The sequence below is a fragment of the Mus caroli genome, unplaced genomic scaffold (genome assembly GCF_978045245.1).
Source record: "Mus caroli unplaced genomic scaffold, Mus_caroli_1 scaffold_18, whole genome shotgun sequence".
Lineage (NCBI taxonomy): Eukaryota > Metazoa > Chordata > Mammalia > Rodentia > Muridae > Mus > Mus caroli.
The window spans coordinates 59,737,881-59,756,115 of NW_028227273.1; the positions used below are offsets into that span (position 1 = coordinate 59,737,881).

Here is an 18,235-nt window from a genome sequence, read left to right on the forward strand (position 1 = left end):
TGCCATTTCCGTAGCTTTGGAAGGAAGCTGCTTGCTCTGCACTTCCTGTTTTCTCAGGGAACATTTATCCTTCTCAGGTCATTGATGAGGGGGAAGACTACATAGTTACAGTCACACAGTAAGCTTAAGTTGTTTAGGACTCAAGAAAACTATTTAGATCTAGGAAGATATTTATAGGTGGATAATATCAAGTTATGATTGAAAGGGAATTAGGGAAAGAACTTTGGACTCATAAGATAGATAGGACTTTGGATTTATAACATAGATAATTTCTTTTTTTTTTTTTTTTTTTGGTTTTTCGAGACAGGGTTTCTCTGTGTAGCCCTGGCTGTCCTGGCACTCACTTTGTAGACCAGGCTGGCCTGGAACTCAGAAATCCGCCTGCCTCTGCCTCCCGAGTGCTGGGATTAAAGGCGTGTGCCACCACGCCCGGCTATAGATAATTTCTTAATGGTTGACAAATACAAATGAAACAGACATTATGAATGTAATTCTTATATTTTATATTAAGAATTAATTAAGCCAGGCAGTGGTGGCCCACGCCTTCAACCCCAGCACTCAGGGGCAGAGGCAGGCAGATTTCTGAGTTCGAGGCCAGCCTGGTCTACAGAGTGAATTCCTGGACAGCCAAGGCTGCACAGAGAAACCCTGTCTTGAAAACAAAACAAAAAAGGAATTAATTAAAATTCTTAATTTTCATAATTAATTTTCTTAATGAATTAAATGAAGAAGTAATAATAACTCTTAATAAATTATTAATAACTTAATTAAATTATTAACTTTTTAAAATTAAGTTTTTTAAAAAGATTTATTTATTTATTTTAGGTATTTGAGTACACTGTTGTTGTTTTGTCTTCAGACACACCAGAAGAGGGCAACAAATCACATTAGAGATGGTTGTGAGCCACCATGTGGTTGCTTGGAATTGAATTCAGGATCTTTGAAAGAGCAGTCAGTGCTCTTAACCACTGAGCCATATCTCCAGCCCTAATATTAAGTTTTGATACTTGTTCTTATTGTATAAAGTTGATGATGTCAGAGAAAGAGCCTTTCATAGGACTAAGAGGGGGCAATGTTGAAGTAATGTTGTTGTACACTGTGTGAAGATGAGTCTCTGTCCTACCTTGCCTATCTAAAGCACCTTCTGAGTGGTAAAATAAAAACCCTATGTCCTGTAGCAAAGGAGAATTGAAGGCAGGATTCTGGGCAGAGAGAGAAACTCAGGGAAGAGAGAAGCATGGGGGATTTGTCACACAGGCTCATAGAAAGTGGTATGTGTGAAACTGAGGAGAGGTGACCAGCCACGTGGCAGAACTTAGAATAGTATGAATGGGATAACTGAATTATGAGATAGCTGGGAACAGGCCTAGCATAAAGCGTAGGCATTCATAAATAAATGTAAGTCTGCCGTCATTATTCAGAGCAAGGGAGGACAAGCAGGAATCTCGGACAGATAACAGGAGCAGGAGCAAGCAGACACAGAGCAAGCCTTTCCTTCTTCCATGTCTTCATGCTTCCAGCAGAAGGCTTGGCCCAGATCAGAAAGGGGGAGGGGCTCCTGCTCAAATATTCTGAATTACAAAGGGGGAGGGGCTCCTGCTCAAATATTCTGGATTGCAGGTGTGTCTTCTTACCTCACAGAAAAGGGTCAGAAATTGATCTTCCCACTTCAAATTAAGCAAAAACGCCTCACAGATGGTGTCCTCCATTTTGGGGTTTTAGTTAACCCCACATGTAGCTGACATCAAAGAACCAACACCATGGTCCCTGTCCGACTTCTGGAACTGCTCTGTTTGGGGCTTTGCAGCTCCTTTTAGCACCCATGGCTCTGCTTCCTGCCTCCCCTCTTACAGGGAGTTTTCTTCCCACGGTGAAAAAGCACATAAAGTTTCTCTGGATGTAAGTTTGATGAGAGCAGGGCGGCCTGAGACCTGAGAGCCCTGGAGAAGAGCAAACAGGAAGGAGGCCCTGGGGCAGCTCAGCAGCCTGCCATCCCCTTTACCCTCTGCTCTGTGGCCTCGGACGCTGTCATCTTTGTTTCTTCCACCAGGCGGCGCCGTTGCCCAAGAATGTGATGCTTCTCTTTCATCTTCAACAGATGAGACCCTGGAGGCTCTGCAGTGGCAGGGAAGATGGGAAAGGGGACACCTTTCTCTGCAGGAATGCTCTGGATATTGGGGTGTCATGGGCTGTTACAAATTAGCATTCAAATATCTGATTGGAGTTTATCTTGTTCATAGGGAATCAAAAACTAACATCAGCTCAAGTGCAAAGATGAGCACACACGGTGTCTTCTTCCTGGGATGAGGCTGTGATCAGTATTTCGTATTTTTAATTCTATGACTCTTTTGTAAATTGTCTTCAGTACGGTGTATTTCAATCATACATTTCTGTCCTGTTCCAGAGCTTGCTTACTGGCTGGTGATACAGATTAGTCTAAGGAGCCTGCTATCCTCAGCCCTTGCTTCACACTCTAGATATGTAGGAGAAAGAAAGGATTTCTGAAACCATGTATTTAAATGTTTTTATTAGAAGCATTTGTTTTTTGTCCATGAGTATGTAGGTGCACAAGCATTGGATCCCTGGGAACTCAAGTTGCAGATGGTTGACAGCCTCCATGTGCTGATGGAACTCACCCTGGATCCTCTGCAACAGCAACACGTGCTCTCAGCTCTGAGCCATCTCTCCAGCCACCATTGGAATGTTCACATCAGGAAACCACACAGCTGATCCACAGCCTGCTGCTGAGCACCTTGAGAGAAACTAGAGGCTCAGGAAGAGACAGTGTCAGTGCAGAGGTCAGGAGGGAGGGGAGCTGGGCACTGATGGGGAGAGGCCTGAGGGACAGAGACAGAGAGGGGCTGAGCAGGAGGAGGACACAGAGGCAATGGGGGAGATGCTGACTCAGCAGAGTCCCCTGTTGGAGGGTATCTCTGTCAGATTGCACTGGACACATCTGCAGAACCCTGCTGGCCTCTTACATTTCATAGTGAACGCTGTGCTGGTTTGAATGAGAACAGCCACACAGGCTCATAGGAATGAATCCTTCAAATCCAGCTGATGGAACTGTTCAGAAAGGACTGGGAGGTGTGGCCTTGTTGGAGGATGCGTGACACTGGGTTGGGCAGTGAGGTTTTAACAGACTTTCTCTATTCCCAGTGTCTCAGCCTTTGCTTGCAAATCAATTCCTGAGCTCTCAGCTGTTCCTCCACCACACCTTCCCTCTGCCATCATGGACTCAAACCCTCTGAACCTAGAGAACAAATTAAACACGTTCTTTTATGTGTTGCCTTGGTTACACTGTCATATCACAGCAATAAAAAACTAGATAAAGCTGGTGTGGTACACAGGCCTTCAATCTCAGTGTGGTGGGTTGAATAGGATGGAAAGGCAGTTGTAAGTTCAAGGGCAACCTGATCTACATAATGAATTCCCGAATAGACAAGGCTGTGCAGATAGACCTTGTCTAAACAAACAAAAACCATAGTAAAATAAGAAAAGTAATGGAGACAGATCCTTTGTGAAGCTGCCTAGCCCCAACAGCATCCCTAGGTTGGTCAGGAAGAAACCTAAGAGCATCAAGTCCCCATGGAAAATGCTCACAGCATCTATAAGAGGGGTTCAGGGAGACAGGGTCTGCTGAATCCTGGTGAGGCTGGAGGGCTGCTGTGGAGATCTACATGGGAAGGTGACTGGAGTTCACACCTGTGGTCACACACATTTGTTGCTCTGTGTGATGAGTGACTCTCTTCAGGAGACCCCACCCATCTCTGCTCTTCTTTCCACAGAATCATAAAATGGGTAAAAAAAATTTTTTTTTTTTTTTTTTTTTTGGTTTTCTGAGACAGGGTTTCTCTGTGTAGCCCTGGCTGTCCTGGAACTCACTCTTTAGACCAGGCTGGCCTGGAACACAGAAATCTGCCTGCCTCTGCCTCCCGAGTGCTGGGGTTAAAGGTGTGCCACCACGCCCGGCTTTTAAAAAAAATTTTTTTTGGGGGGGGAATGGGTAAATTTAATCTTCCCCCACACTACTGATCAGGAATGAAACCCTGTGTGCTCTCTGGCATGAGAATCATCTTTCTTCCAGTATCCACACTGCACAGGCCTGAGGAACTCTGGGGCCAACTCAGTTATCAGAACCAGTGTCCCCCACTCCTGTGACATTCATGTCCCTCACCTCATCAGCTCATAAGTGTGAGTGAAGGTCAGGGAGGGAGGGAGAGGGTCAGAAATTACATATCTTCTACCACACTATCACCCGTATTCTGTGTTATAGTCGGTGACAGTTCCTCTCCTACTGTGACTGAGTCACTAAAGCAACTGCACCATGGAAGTGCAGACACAGAGAAGTGCAGTGGAGACAGGGATCAGTGCCCCGCTGTCTGTGGTCTGCACAGGGGTCTCTCTTCAGTGAACAAGGGGGTCTCCTGTGCTGAGACAATATCCCAGGTCCACAGAGACAAACTCAGGACTCAGAATGAAGATCCTTGTTTTAAATACACACACACACACACACACACACACACACACACCTACCCACCTGAAGCCACGGACTTCTAGGAATTAACACAAGGAATCTGTGTCTCGGCACAAGGCTGAGAAGACAGATCCTGAGGGGAGAGGCAAAGTCTACACTTAACAGATGAGAGTCCTGCACTCAGGCTTGGCAGTGTGAGCCGCCCATTGAAGGTGAACAGAGCCTGGTCTCTGTGGGGTCCGTGTGGAGCTTGCAGCCAGCGCCTCTGCTTTAAGGAAAAGCGCCGGGCGTGGTGGCACACGCCTTTAATCCCAGCACTCGGGAGGCAGAGGCAGGCGGATTTCTGAGTTCGAGGCCAGCCTGGTCTACAAAGTGAGCTCCAGGCCAGCCAGAGCTATAAAGAGAAACCCTGTCTCGAAAAACAAAACAAAACAAAACAAAACAAAAAAAACAAAAACAAAAAAACAGGAAAAGCCTCTCTCCACTTCATCCCTAAGCGCTTGTGTCGCCATTGTGTTCCCGGAAGAGGCTTTTCTTCTAGAAGACTCCAGGGTCTGACTTCTGAAGAGAAGGAAGAGGAAGAGTGGAAGAGAGGGCACAGAGTCTGGCCTGCGGGTCTCTCCTGGTGTTTTGAGAGCTTCTGGATCAGAACTCGGAGATGAAAGCACAGGGTTCAGGCAAAGTCTTAGTCTCCAGGCGGTGAGGTCAGGGGTGGGGAAGCCCAGGGCTGGGGATTCCCCATCTCCTCAGTTTCACTTCTGCTCCTAACCTGGGTCAGGTCCTTCTGCCCGGACACTGATGACGCGCCGTCAGCTCTTACCCCCATTGGGTGGCGCGATTACCAGGAACCAATCAGCGTCGCTGCGGACGCTGGATATAAAGTCCACGCAGCCCGCGGAACTCAGAGGTCGCGGATCGCCTATGGGTGCGATGGCACCACGCACGCTGCTCCTGCTGCTGGCGGCCGCCCTGGCCCCGACTCAGACCCGCGCGGGTGAGTACCGGGCCGGGAGGGAAACGGCCTCTGCGGGGAGGGGCGGGGCGGCACCGTGGAAGCCGCGTCCCCGCGTCGCCCACCGGACCCTCCGCCCCTTCCCCACCCGCGTCCCGAGTCCCACGCCCTGCTCCCCTCTCAGCCCGCGCAGCCGCCCGGGGTCTGGTGAGGAGGTCGGGGTCTCACCGCGCACCGCCCCCAGGCCCACACTCGATGAGGTATTTCCACACCGCCGTGTCCCGGCCCGGCCTCGGGGAGCCCCGGTTCATCGCTGTCGGCTACGTGGACGACACGCAGTTCGTGCGCTTCGACAGCGACGCGGAGAATCCGAGAGCTGAGCCGCGGGCGCCGTGGATGGAGCAGGAGGGGCCGGAGTATTGGGAGGAGCAGACACAGATCGCTAAGGGCAATGAGCAGAGATTCCGAGTGAGCCTGAGGAACCTGCTCGGCTACTACAACCAGAGCGCGGGCGGTGAGTAACCCCGGGTCGGAGGTCACGGCCCCTCCACGTCCCGACACAGGGACGCTGACGTCCCAGGTCCCAAGTCCGAGGTTCGGGAGCAGAACCGACCCGGGACCGGTTTCTCTTTCAGTTTGAGGAGTCCGCGGGTGGGCGGGGCCGGGGCGGGGCCGGGGCGGGTGGGCGGGGCCGGGCCGGGTGGGCGGGGCTGACCGTGGGATCCCGCAGGCTCTCACACGTTCCAGTGGATGGTCGGCTGTGACGTGGGGTCGGACGGGCGCCTCCTCCGCGGGTACTGGCAGTCCGCATACGACGGCCGCGATTACATCGCCATGAACGAAGACCTGAAAACGTGGACGGCGGCGGACACGGCGGCGCAGATCACCCGACGCAAGTTGGAGCAGGCTGGTGAAGCAGAGATATACAGGGCCTACCTGGAGGGCACGTGCGTGGCGTGGCTCCGCAGATACCTGGAGCGCGGGAATGCGACGCTGCTGCGCACAGGTGCAGGGGCCGCGGGCAGCTCCTCCCTCTGCCCTCGGGCTGGGGCTCAGTCCTGGGGAAGAAGAAACCCTCAGCTTGGGTGATGCCCCTGTCTCAGAGGGGAGAGAGTGACCCTGGGTCTCCTGATCCCTCATCACAGGGACTGCACTGAGTCTCCCAGGGCTCAGCCTTCTCCCTGGACAGTGCCCAGGCTGTCTCAGGAGGGAAGGAGAGAATTTCCCTGAGGTAACAACAGCTGCTCCTTCAGTTCCCCTGTAGCCTCTGTCAGCCATGACCTCTCCCAGGCCGGGTTCTCTGCCCACACCCACTGTGTGTGGACACTGACTCCTGTCCTGCTGAGTGTGTCAGCCCTTACACCTCAGGACCGGAAGTCTCCTTTACCTGATGAGAGACATGGACTCCCCAAACTAGTCTGGTTGCCCCAGCTTCTAGAAGTTTCCAAAGAATACATTCTCCCAGATCCCTCCCTGTGTGGCTTTTGCATCCCTTCCACAACCCAATTCTCTCTATCTCTTTTCTATCTTTCTTTCTTTCTTTTTTCTTTTCTTTTCTTTCCTTTTTTTTTTTTTTTTTTTTTTTTTGGAGGCCTTATTTTGTTTCTAATCAGTTTTTGTAAGCACTGGAGTAATCCTGTTTCTCCATGCCCTTGCATTATCATTTGTATCAGTCTATCAGGGAAGACTGCTAACCTGGATAATTAGGCAAGTTAAATCAGGGTTCTAATTAAAGGAGAGATTCTTGTGAACTTAGACTGTTTCCTGTCAGAACTAAACATCCAGAAGCCTCCTGCTCTTCCTCTGCCCCCACAAGTTACAGTGCTCCCCCCAGTGAATCAGGATTTGGACTCTGAGAGACAGGGTCTTCTGCAATCCAGGGCTGAGTGAGAGGGAAGATCACACACCCTGTGAGCCCACTGTGTTCCAGTGAGTGCTGCACTGTGGTCCACAGCTCACTCCAGGGATCCTGTGTGACACAACTGTACCTTGTCCCTCAGAGTTAGGGGCTGAGAGTCATTTTCTCTGGCTACACACTTTGTGATGGCTGTTCACTTGGACTGACAGTAAATGTTGGTCAGCAAGATGACCACAGTCATAGTCTCAGTGGTGGGCATCCTTCCAGTGGCATATGGCCCTAATTTCTGATTTTGATATGAACTCAAACACATATTAAATTACTTATTTTCCATTCCCTCTTAAATTCTTAGACTACCTCTCTCATGCTATTGAACATCACATAAGAATGTCCATGGTGACCCACTGGCTCATGTGGAGTCCCTCTTAGCTAATGAGTCTGAAAAAAAAAAAAGTGCAGTTCTGTGCTGAGAGGACCAGCTCTGCTTTGGTCACTAGTGCAATAACAGTTGAAGTGTCAAACAGACACATAGTTCAGTGTCAACATTGTTTTAACTGAGTCTTGTGTAGATTTCAGTTTGTCTTGTTAATTGTGTGATTTCTTAAATCTTCCACACAGATCCCCCAAAGGCCCATGTGACCCATCACCCCAAATCTAAACGTGATGTCACCCTGAGGTGCTGGGCCCTGGGCTTCTACCCTGCTGACATCACCCTGACCTGGCATTTGAATGGGGAGGAACTGACCCAGGACATGGAGCTTGTGGAGACCAGGCCTGCAGGGGATGGAACCTTCCAGAAGTGGGCATCTGTGGTGGTGCCTCTTGGGATGGAGCAGAATTACACATGCCATGTGTACCATGAGGGGCTGCCTGAGGCCCTCACCCTGAGATGGGGTAAGGAGGGTGTGGGTGCAGAGCTGGGGTCAGGGAAAGCTGGAGCCTTCTGGAGACCCTGAATTGGTCAGGACTGAGAGCTGGGGTCATGACCCTCACCTTCATTTCCTGTACCTGTCCTTCCCAGAGTCTCCTCCATCCACTGTCTCCAACATGGGAATCGTTGTTGGTCTGGTTGTCTTTGGAGCTGTGGCCATCATTGTTGCTGTGGTGGCTTTTGTGATGATGAAGAAGAGGAGAAACACAGGTAGGAAAGGGCAGTGTCTGAGTTCCCTCTCAGCCTCCTTTATCAGTGTGCTCTGCTCATCAATGGGGAACACAGCCACACCCACATTGCTACTGTCTCTAACTGGGTCTGCTGTTAGTTCTGGGAACTTCCAGTGTCAAGATCTTCCTTGAACTCTCACAGCTTTTCTTCTCACAGGTGGAAAAGGAGGGGACTATGCTCCAGCTCCAGGTTAGTGTTGGGGACAGGGTTGTCCTGGGGACATTGGAGTCAAGCTGGAGATGTTGGGAGCTCTGGGAATCCATAACAGCTCCTCCAGAGAAATCTTCTGGGGGCCTCAGTTGTACCATGATATGAATACATACATGTACATATACATTTGTTTTGTTTTACCCTAGGCAGAGAAGGCTCCCAGACCTCTGATATGTCTGTCTAAGATTGTAAAGGTAGCACTCTAGGGTCTGATTTGAGAGGGGCAATGTGGACATGATTGGGTTTCCAGGACTCCCAGAATCCCATGTGAGTGAGCTGTGGGTTGTTGGAATGTTGTCTTCACAGTGATGGGTCATGACTCTCATTCTCTAGCATGAAGACAGCTGCCTGGAGTGGACTGAGTGACAGACGATGTGTTCAGGTGACATCCAGAGCCCTCAGTTCTCTTTACACAACATTGTCAGATGTTCCCTGTGAGCTTTTGGGTTCAGTGTGAAGAATTGTGGAGCCCAGCCTGCCCTGCACACCAGGACCCTGTCCCTGCACTGCCCTGTGTTCCCTTCCACAGCCAACCTTGCTGCTCCAGCCAAACACTGGAGGACATCTGCAGCCTGTCAGCTCCATGCTACCCTGACCTGCAGCTCCTCACTTCCACACTGAGAATAATAATTTGAATGTAACCTTGATTGTTATCATCTTGAGCTAGGGCTGATTTCTTGTTAATTTCATGGATTGAGAATGCTTAGAGGTTTTGTTTGTTTGATTGATTAATTTGTTTTTTTGAAGAAATAAATGGCAGATGAAGAAACTTCCAGAATCTGGGTCACTATGCTGTGTAGATAGCCGGGCGCCTAAAAGATGGCACTGGCCTCTGGTACACTGTTGCCATAAACAACGCTTTAAAAAATTAAGAGTTCGCCCTAGGTCATCTGGCAGTTGTAGTCACACAGATCCATGGTATCCAGTGACAGGCAAATTTCCTTATGCACAGACCAACCTAAAACATGGGGCCTGGAGGCAATAGGGTAACCCTAGGACGAGTAAGGCTGTGACATGAAAGGATCGACCTAAGACAGGAGCCGTGGCCGGTGGACAGACTTGCCCAGACCTAGTCCAACATCATATTATTAAACAAAAAAGGGGGAGATGTTGGCAGCCGGGTGCCGTCCTCTGGTAAACAACGCTACTGCACAGGCGCTAGCCCGAATCTGGCGCCAACCCCTCCCAGGCAGGTACACACAAATCAAAGTGCGGGCAGACTGACCAATCCCAGGAGTACACATAGCTCTCCCCAGTGCTGGGGTGTATATAAGGAGTCCTCCCTGGGTTTCTGGAGGTTCCCATAGCATCGAAGTGTTCCTGAAATAAAAAAGGCTGTTGAGAAGAATCCGACTGTGTTGCATTTTTTCTTGCTGGACGAGGTGAGCGCAACAATGCTGTGTGTATCTGTTGGGACAGGATGAGGCTGTGGCAGCTGAGTGTGAACAGGGCTGTGCCCAGGTGGGCTTAGTCCGTTTTGATCTGTGATGGGGGCCACACCTCCACTGTGTCACCTCTGGGTTCTGTTCTCTCCATCACTATGAGACACATGCTGAGAGTTTGTGATCACAAGGACACAGGGAAGGCCTGAACCCTGCCTGTCCCCAGGATTATGATCCCGCAGGGCTACAGATCAGAGACTCAACTAGGGAACCTTTAATGTGCCAGTTGCAGAAGACAATTCACCCATTTCTTCTCACCCATTCGTTTTAGCTACTAATGATGCTATGTTGATGCCCTGAGCTCTCCCTGTCCCATGCTACTGTGGTGGTTTCTGCTTCTCCTTCTCTCCAGCTTCTCTCCCAGGGTCTCGGGTGTAGAATGGGATTTTTTGTTGAACTCCCAGGTGCACATCCTCAGGTGAGATAATTGGCTTAGATTTTTTCAAACCCATTTTTAATAAGGGTTCTTAAATGCTTAACCTCATTTATCGCCCACCACCCACAAGAAGTAGAGAAAAAAAAAGGATATGAGGATATGGGATTAGTTCACCTGTTTAGAAATGATTCTTTGAAGCAAATCCAATCTGTATTGTCAGGATATCAGTTCACAAGAATCAGCAATAGCAGCTTCATGCAGAAGCAGCCAAGAGGCTCAGCTCTTTGCTGTTTAGAAGTAGTTCCTTGGGGCAATTTCAATCTCCAATTGTCAGGATACCAGCAGTCCAGGTCTGCAGTGTCAGGATAGCAAACCCAAATCATTGGCTGTGGCATGAACCAGCGGAAACTGCCAGTCCTCCACCAAATCGTCACGAGTCAGCAGGAATGACCAGGAGAAGTTCTCTGCCATGACTCTCAACAAAATGAAGATCAATGAAGATGAAGACTTGAGAACAATGTAGCACTGCAAAGCAAGCTATGCAAGCCCACCATCACTGTCCATTGTGTCCTATTATACTCCCTACAAACATCATGTGTCCTCGCATGAGTCTTACCTTCCACGAGACTTGCCTCAGCAAAACTCCACATAAGTCTGTCTTAGCAAAACTCCACCTGAGTCTGTATCAGCTCACATATCCAGAGACTTTCACTTGACTCTGCCAATCCTCCTGCTGCAGAAGCAGCAAGAAGCCACCAGAGCATCACCAGAAGGTTTTTGATGCATTTCTCTCTATGGAGTCACAAGCAACGATGACCAATAAATAATGGTAAGGCTTACCAATACCATGCAGCCTCGTCTACTGTCTGTTGGGACTTATTTATATTCTTTCTAAACATCATGTGTCCTTTCACGTATCTACTTTAGCAAACACCCTTTCACCTGGATCTGCTTCAGCAAAACATCATTTGACAGAACTGACTTTCCACAGAAACCAGAAGTTCCCACTTCAAGAACAGCAATGTTTCTCTCCTCTGTAATTTGGGTACCACGCCCCGAAACTCTTTTTTTTTTTAAGATTTATTTATTATTTTATGTGTGCACATTGCTGTCTTTAGAAACACCAGAAGAGGACATCAGATCCTATTACAGTTGATTGTGAGCCACCATGTGGGTGTTGAGAATTGAACTCAGGACCTCTGGAAGAGCAGTCAGTGTTCTTAACCACTGAGCCATATCTCTAGCTTCCCCTGGCCCCCTGAGACTTTTTTTTTTTTTTTTTGGTTTTTTGAGACAGGGTTTCTCTGTATAGCCCTGGCTGTCCTGGAACTTACTTTGTAGACCAGGCTGGCCTCGAACTCAGAAATCCACCTGCCCCTGCTTCCCGAGTGCTGGGATTAAAGGTGTGCGCAACCATGCCTGGCCCCGGAAACTTTTATACTCCTCCATTATCTTCTCTTTTAACAGCTGTGTTCTGGAGTTAACTCCCTGAACTCTCATAATCTCTGTTCCCAGCTCAGTGAACCTGTTTCCTGCAGCCCTGACTTGGGCATGCTGGATTCATATTCAGCATAGTCTGTCTTAAGGCCCTGGTCATAGCCTGTTATTTCTCTGCATTGTGGATGGCAAATATAGGATCTTCCATGTGTAGTGCCAGGGAAGTGTTAGTGATCTCCCAAAACCAGACAGCAGCGAATCTGATGTAATCACTTTAGGGCCTTTTTTATTTTTAATTTTTTAAGATTTATTTATTATTATATCTAAGTACACTATAGCTGTCTTCAGATGCACCAGAGGAGGGAATCAGATCTCATTACGGATGGTTGTGAGCCACCATGTGGTTGCCGGGATTTCTGAACTCAGGACCTTCAGAAGAGCAGTCGGTTCTCTTAACCACTGAGCCATCTCTCCAGCCCACAGTAGGGCCCTTTTATTTGAGCTAGCTCAGGCCAGCGCACTGCATCATGAAGGACAGTTTTGGTGATGAGGAGCCTGAATATCTATTGGGGCAAGGCTTTATAGTAAGCAGCAAGTGAGGGGTGAGTGTGCAAGCATCTCATTGGGAAGTTACTGTGGCCTTTAACATAATTGGCCAGTGCTGGGAGTCATATCGTAAACTGATTTTATGCCTGCCTTAATTAGACAGGTTATGGGCGTGTAACATGAGGGTACAGGCTTGTTGGGGGTGCAACTTGGTGATGCAGGTCCTGTTGGGGGTTAGCCTAGAGACTGGAACTAAGCTCATGATTTGTTGGGAGGTAACCTGGAAACTAATGCTAGGTACCATCCTGTTAGTGTACCTGAGTTCAAGTTCTCTAAAGTGGAGTCTGAATTTAAAAGGTTTAGCCTTGCCTTCTTTGCTGATTGTTTGTCATGACCTTGCAGAGAGAAACGAACCAAAGAACTTTTGGTGGTATTCTGGCAGCTTCTTCCTGCTTCTGCAGACTCAGGCTTGTTGTGTCCGGCCAGCAGATCACAGCCTGGGTTCTAGCCTGGAAAGGCATTTTGGAAACCTGGAAGAGAAGAGGGGCTAGGCGGCGAAAGAAAGGAATGTAGCTAAGACAACATTCTGATCAAAGCTCAATTTTACTATTTCCAGACACTCAGTTATAAAGGAAGGGGGAGGGAACCCAATTTCCCGCCAAGTAACTCAGGGTCCAGTAGCAGGACAAACACGTGTGTGCCTCCTCCAAGCAGCAAAGCTACAGGGTCCAGCAGTAGGCGTGGCAGGACGAATGAACAGGAAGCTCCACCCTTGAGCAAGCAGGTTCAAGCAGGTGGGGGAAGGGAGACCACATCTCCTCCCATTAGTTAACAAAAAAAAATAAAAAAAGAAAAGGCTGGCTTGAGGCAGAAAAATTATCTATGCGCAATAGTTCTGCCTGAGTACTTAGGGCTAAAGAAAGAACCTGTTTCCGTGGGATTCCCTAACTTTTCTAATGGTAAACTGTATCTGGCTAAGACTGTCCTTATTATCCTAGTAAACCACTAACAGAATAGCTGTAGGCTCTGACTTTATAATGCTAATTAGTGCTGAATAGGTAACTTCCTGGTTGCATTTTAAGTAGGGCGTTGGAACCCTGGCTAAGTTTGACAGAACAAATTTAGAATAACACTGAGCTGATATTCCTCCGCAATTTTGGATGACAGGCAGGGAAACAGGGAGAAGGGGCAAGACCGGCTGGTTCCTTAGTACAAGGCCAATTGGCTTTATTATTTGGGTGGGAGGCAGTGAAGGGCTTGCCCTTTCGACAGTACGGTCTCCAACCTCTCTCCCCCCTATTAATTTAGTTTAAATAGGCAACGCTTAACTGAGGTGATCAAATGATTTTCTCATCTGTAGATGAGTGGGCCTTTAACCTTGGCTTGGATGGACATTGACCTGATTCCTCCCGTGGGCGCTATAACAACCCACATCTGTGGCTCTTGGTATCTTTTGGGGAGGGGAGGCAGAGCCTTAGGTATTTTTGGTTTTTAGCTGGAGTCAGATACCAACCCCCTTTAAATTATGTGTGTCACACAGGGAACTCAGAAACGGTCAAGCTGGACCTTCCCCCGCAGTAATCTCTTGCGCCAAGCGGTAGCCATACTGTATTCGTATGATTACGAATCAGTACGCGCAGTTCTGAGTGCTGCGCGGTCTCTATAGGAGACTTGTCAACCTCAGATTTAGCAAGGCCTAGACAAGAATTATGTCATTATTAACACCACTAATTGTGGTTAAAATAGGAACTGGAAGTCTTTCCTCCTCATCCCTGTTATTCCCAATAGCCTAAGGAACTAAGGACACCTTGCAGTAACAGTAAGGGTGAAAAGCCAGAGGCCAGCTATGGGACTAAGCCCGTCTATCAAAATAAGAACTAATCTCTGTAAATATTTGAAATTTCTACTTTCCTAGCTCTCTTGGTAAATCTAAATTTTATCTCAGACTGAAAACCACGTGCTGGAATGTCCTTGGAAGGAAGATAATAGTCGCCACCTGTGTGTTCTTGGGGGAGGGATAGGCACGCCTGCAGGTCCAGCCGGAAAATGTAGATTGACCTACTTGAAAAAAAGGAAAGAGATCTAGACAATGAGAGAGTAGCAATGCAAATTTTCTTTTTGGAGAAGTCAAGGTACTTTATTTAGTTGCAAATTGTAAGGCTAAGGCTAGTCTCCGGCCTCCTGTGGGGGAGCTGGCTCAGAGAGTAGCAGGAAAACAGCTTTTTTAGGAGCTTTAGTTTCCAGCTGAATTTTAAGCAAAAGAGGAATTTTAGTTCTCAAGGTGATACTTATAAGATTTGTAATGTGCGTTCATCTGACTAATTAATCTCTCTGGCAGCCACCATGCTCTATCTTTATCTTTTGAAAAAACACAAACCCAGCCCCTTCCCCAGATTAGAACCGGATCCTTTTATTTGTTAGTTGGGGGGGGGGTCTTTTCAATTTTATCAATGGATAAGAATTAGAAGTAACTGGATGCCAGTGGCGATCTGCTGCAGACTGACTTTTAATATCAGTATGCAAAAAGTTTAGGACAAATAAGGCAAGATGAGCCTTTGGTGACCTTGGGGGATATGCTCTGAATTAACTTTGCTAGGTAATTTAGAATATAGGAATCTCTAATAATTGGACTGAATATTAGACCAGTCTAAGATTGAGTTAGAATGGCTGGTCACACTGAAGAAAAGTGAAAAATCATTATGACTCTATTAAATGACTAATTTTACTAAGTCTGAATATACAGTCTCTGATGTACTATTGCCATAAAGTTAAAAGCCTAGAAGCTAGTCGAAACTGGAAAAATGACAAGCAAGGATGGATCTAAAACATGAATTTAATCTTTTAGTCCTTTTAATCAGGACACTGAGTTAACTTACCTGTCAGCTCAGCACACGAATTACTAATATGCTTTTGTAGTGTTCTGTGGAAAGAACCTGTTTTTTCCTTTCTTAATAAGGTAGCTGTTTTAGGATCAATCTATAAGCCAATAAGTAGATCCTTTTAAGATACTAAAAGGCATTTATTAAATTTGACATTTTAATCTCAAATTTTGAAAATAAAGGTATGTTTTAAATAGTGTGCATGGAAATGCACTAAATAGTATATATGGGGATACAATTTCTCTCTTTTGTCTTTTAAGAGGTTAAAGTTTAAAATTTTACAATATCTAACCTTTTGAATTAATAACTTTATGGACAAAACATTTTAAATACTTAGCTGTAAAGGGGCAGTGACTAATTGCACTTTCAATCATTTTTTTTAAGGAACGGTTGTAACTAGAAAGCTTGAAAAGTTATTAAGAGTCACACGTGCATAATTTATTTATTTATTAACTAGAAATATGTATAAGCAATTGCAAATTTGAGAATTAATAGTATCTGAGGGACGAACAATTTTAAGTAATTATGAGCTCAGAGATATAGCATTGACTATTAATATATAAATTAAGGTTTGATTGTTCAGCATTTTAAAACACCAATCCACAGCACACAATTAGATTATTTGTGTTGGGAACAGGGGCAACTGTGTGTCTTAAGATTTCGCCCCACAGCAGCTAATTGGGCCCACGTGGGCCAACGATCGGCTGGGAGGATGAGAAAAATGACTTTACAATAATGTTTTTTTTTTGTTTGTTTGTTTTTGGTTTTTCGAGGCAGGGTTTCTCTGTGTAGCTCTGGCTGTCCTGGAACTCACTTTGTAGACCAGGCTGGCCTCGAACTCAGAAATCCACCTGCCTCTGCCTCCCAAGTGCTGGGATTAAAGGCGTGCGCCACCACGCCCGGCTGTACAATAATGTTTTTTCTGGCCAAAGAATTGTCTTGGGCACAACTAATTTTTAATTACCAATTAACAACAATTATAAAAGCTTTCTTTATTTTTTGGTTTTTTTTTTTTTTTTTTTTTTTTTTGGTTTTTCGAGACAGGGTTTCTCTGTGTAGCCCTGGCTGTCCTGGCACTCACTTTGTAGACCAGTTTTGTAGTAAACTAAAACACTAAATAATAAAAGAATACTGTCTCTGAATTTTTGGGGTGAGAGCAAGGATTTAAGGTAAACTTCCCTTGAGAAGCATTAGTTAATAAAATACTTTTCACTTAGGAAACAATATATACTGAAAGATTAAAACTTTTGGCTTCTTGTAAAGAAGCAGAAACAATAAACATTTTTTTTACATAATGTAAAGCTATATTAGCCATACATAGAGGCAAAATTTTCTAGTGATTACCAGTTTACTAGAAGCAAAGATCTTTGAATTTAAGCATTATTTTAAACATCTGAATAGATCTGTAACACTGTAAAAAGAAATTTTCTTGAACACAGGGAAAAACCTTTTCAGGCATTGTTTGCAAAACAAAAGAAGGGCCACAAGCCGCTCTGGGGCTGCCCAGAGCCCTGTATTGACTCAAAGGTAAAATACTTTTTAATCTGAGCATTAATTTTAAATTTGCAATCAAACTGCAAGCTGCAGTTAATGGAACAATGGCAGTTTTAACCATAATTTTTAAGTTTTTTGTGCAAGGTTAGGATAATACCTACAACTTTGGGAAAGCAAAACCTAAGTTTAAAATAATTTATCACCTTTAAAATCAATATTAGAAGCATTACTATCATATTACAAAGTTTGGATGTCAATTAATATCTATGAATACCTATTAAAGCAAGCTTTAATGCTTTAATAAGGAGGCATTGCTTTAAATCTTATCTTAAATTTTACTATTTAGGATAGGAACCACATTAATCATTATCTAAACTAGAAATATCTTTAGAGACCCAGCCTCTTGGGCTGCCTTATGCCAGGTGTAGGAAGGACTCTAAACTTGAGTTATCAAATTTAACATTAACCATCTATAGCAATGTAACAATTATTAATCTTAACCAACAACTTATGAGCTGAATGTGAAAACATGCAGAACACATTTTCAATAAAAAAAGAACCAAATGAAGCAGTTAATTTTAGACCAATCAGAGAATATTAATTTTTGTAGCTACAATCATAGAATAAAAAAGCACTTTACCATTGTCAAACACATTAATCATGAACCATTTATCAGATTTTTTACTCCGAAACTAAGAGGCTGTGCACTCGCTGCTTTTTCTAAAAACGAACATTTTTCCAGCAGGGGCCCTCCTGCCACGTGTCTGGTTTTTGGCTGAAACACGTGGCAGCTCTTGGCTTTGCAGATAAAGTTTTTTATACCATCTTTATTATCCAACATAAAACATAGAACATTCATTCATACAGACTGGACACGAACATACATGAATTGAACACGAGAACAGATTGGTGCACCAGATATTAAACAAGACACAAAAAGGGGGCAGAGTATTCCTGCTATTTGGGACAATTTCCTCCCTCATGATGCAGTTTTTATAACTGCAGCAATCCGCCTGATTATTAATTTCCTTTTAATAAACCCTTTCCTTTCTCACACCTAACAATGTAGCTTTTTTGAGCCACGGCCTACTGCCTGTGCCTAGCTCCTCTTAAGCTTCACTGCTGAACCTAAGTGAACCAGCGCTCGGGCTTAACGCTGTCTCAGCTTAGCCCATACCTTCTCCGGTATGAATTTCCTTTATCCTTTAATTATTCCATGGAGCTCCAAACCAGCAGTGTCTCTTCCAAAAATCCTTTGCCGTTTCTCAGTCCCGCGTTGGTTCGCCAAATGTTGTGTCCGGCCAGCAGATCACAGCCTGGGTTCTAGCCTGGAAAGGCATTTTGGAAACCTGGAAGAGAAGAGGGGCTAGGCGGCGAGAGAAAGGAATGTAGCTAAGACAAC

General features: G+C 46.0%; 1 protein-coding gene across 5 annotated transcripts; it reads left to right on the top strand.

The window, feature by feature from the left end:
• Positions 1-5,352: 5,352 nt before the first annotated feature.
• Positions 5,353-9,428, top strand: LOC110312198 (H-2 class I histocompatibility antigen, L-D alpha chain-like). 5 transcript variants are annotated; one of them, XM_029471027.2, is made up of 7 exons: positions 5,361-5,471; positions 5,614-5,943; positions 6,160-6,435; positions 7,906-8,181; positions 8,309-8,428; positions 8,591-8,638; positions 8,993-9,428. In XM_029471027.2, the coding sequence occupies exons 1-7, from the start codon at positions 5,399-5,401 to the stop codon at positions 8,995-8,997; spliced, it is 1,128 nt and encodes a 375-aa protein (XP_029326887.1). In that variant the 5' UTR covers positions 5,361-5,398; the 3' UTR covers positions 8,998-9,428. The 5 variants fall into 5 exon arrangements, with proteins under 5 accessions (XP_085689209.1, XP_029326887.1, XP_085689208.1 ...); XM_085833082.1 differs by lacking the exon at positions 5,361-5,471 and adding an exon at positions 8,806-8,853 and having other exon boundaries at positions 5,660-5,943; positions 8,606-8,638; positions 8,966-9,428; XM_021185748.3 differs by lacking the exon at positions 5,361-5,471 and adding an exon at positions 8,806-8,853 and having other exon boundaries at positions 5,661-5,943; positions 8,606-8,638.
• Positions 9,429-18,235: the final 8,807 nt, after the last annotated feature.

Coding starts and splice junctions, on each gene's coding strand:
- LOC110312198 (XM_029471027.2), top strand. CDS start 5,399: ATGGGTGCGATGGCACCACGCACGCTGCTCCTGCTGCTGGCGGCCGCC. Junction 5,472..5,613: donor CCCGACTCAGACCCGCGCGG/GTGAGTACCGGG, acceptor CTCCCCTCTCAG/CCCGCGCAGCCGCCCGGGGT. Junction 5,944..6,159: donor CTACAACCAGAGCGCGGGCG/GTGAGTAACCCC, acceptor GGGATCCCGCAG/GCTCTCACACGTTCCAGTGG.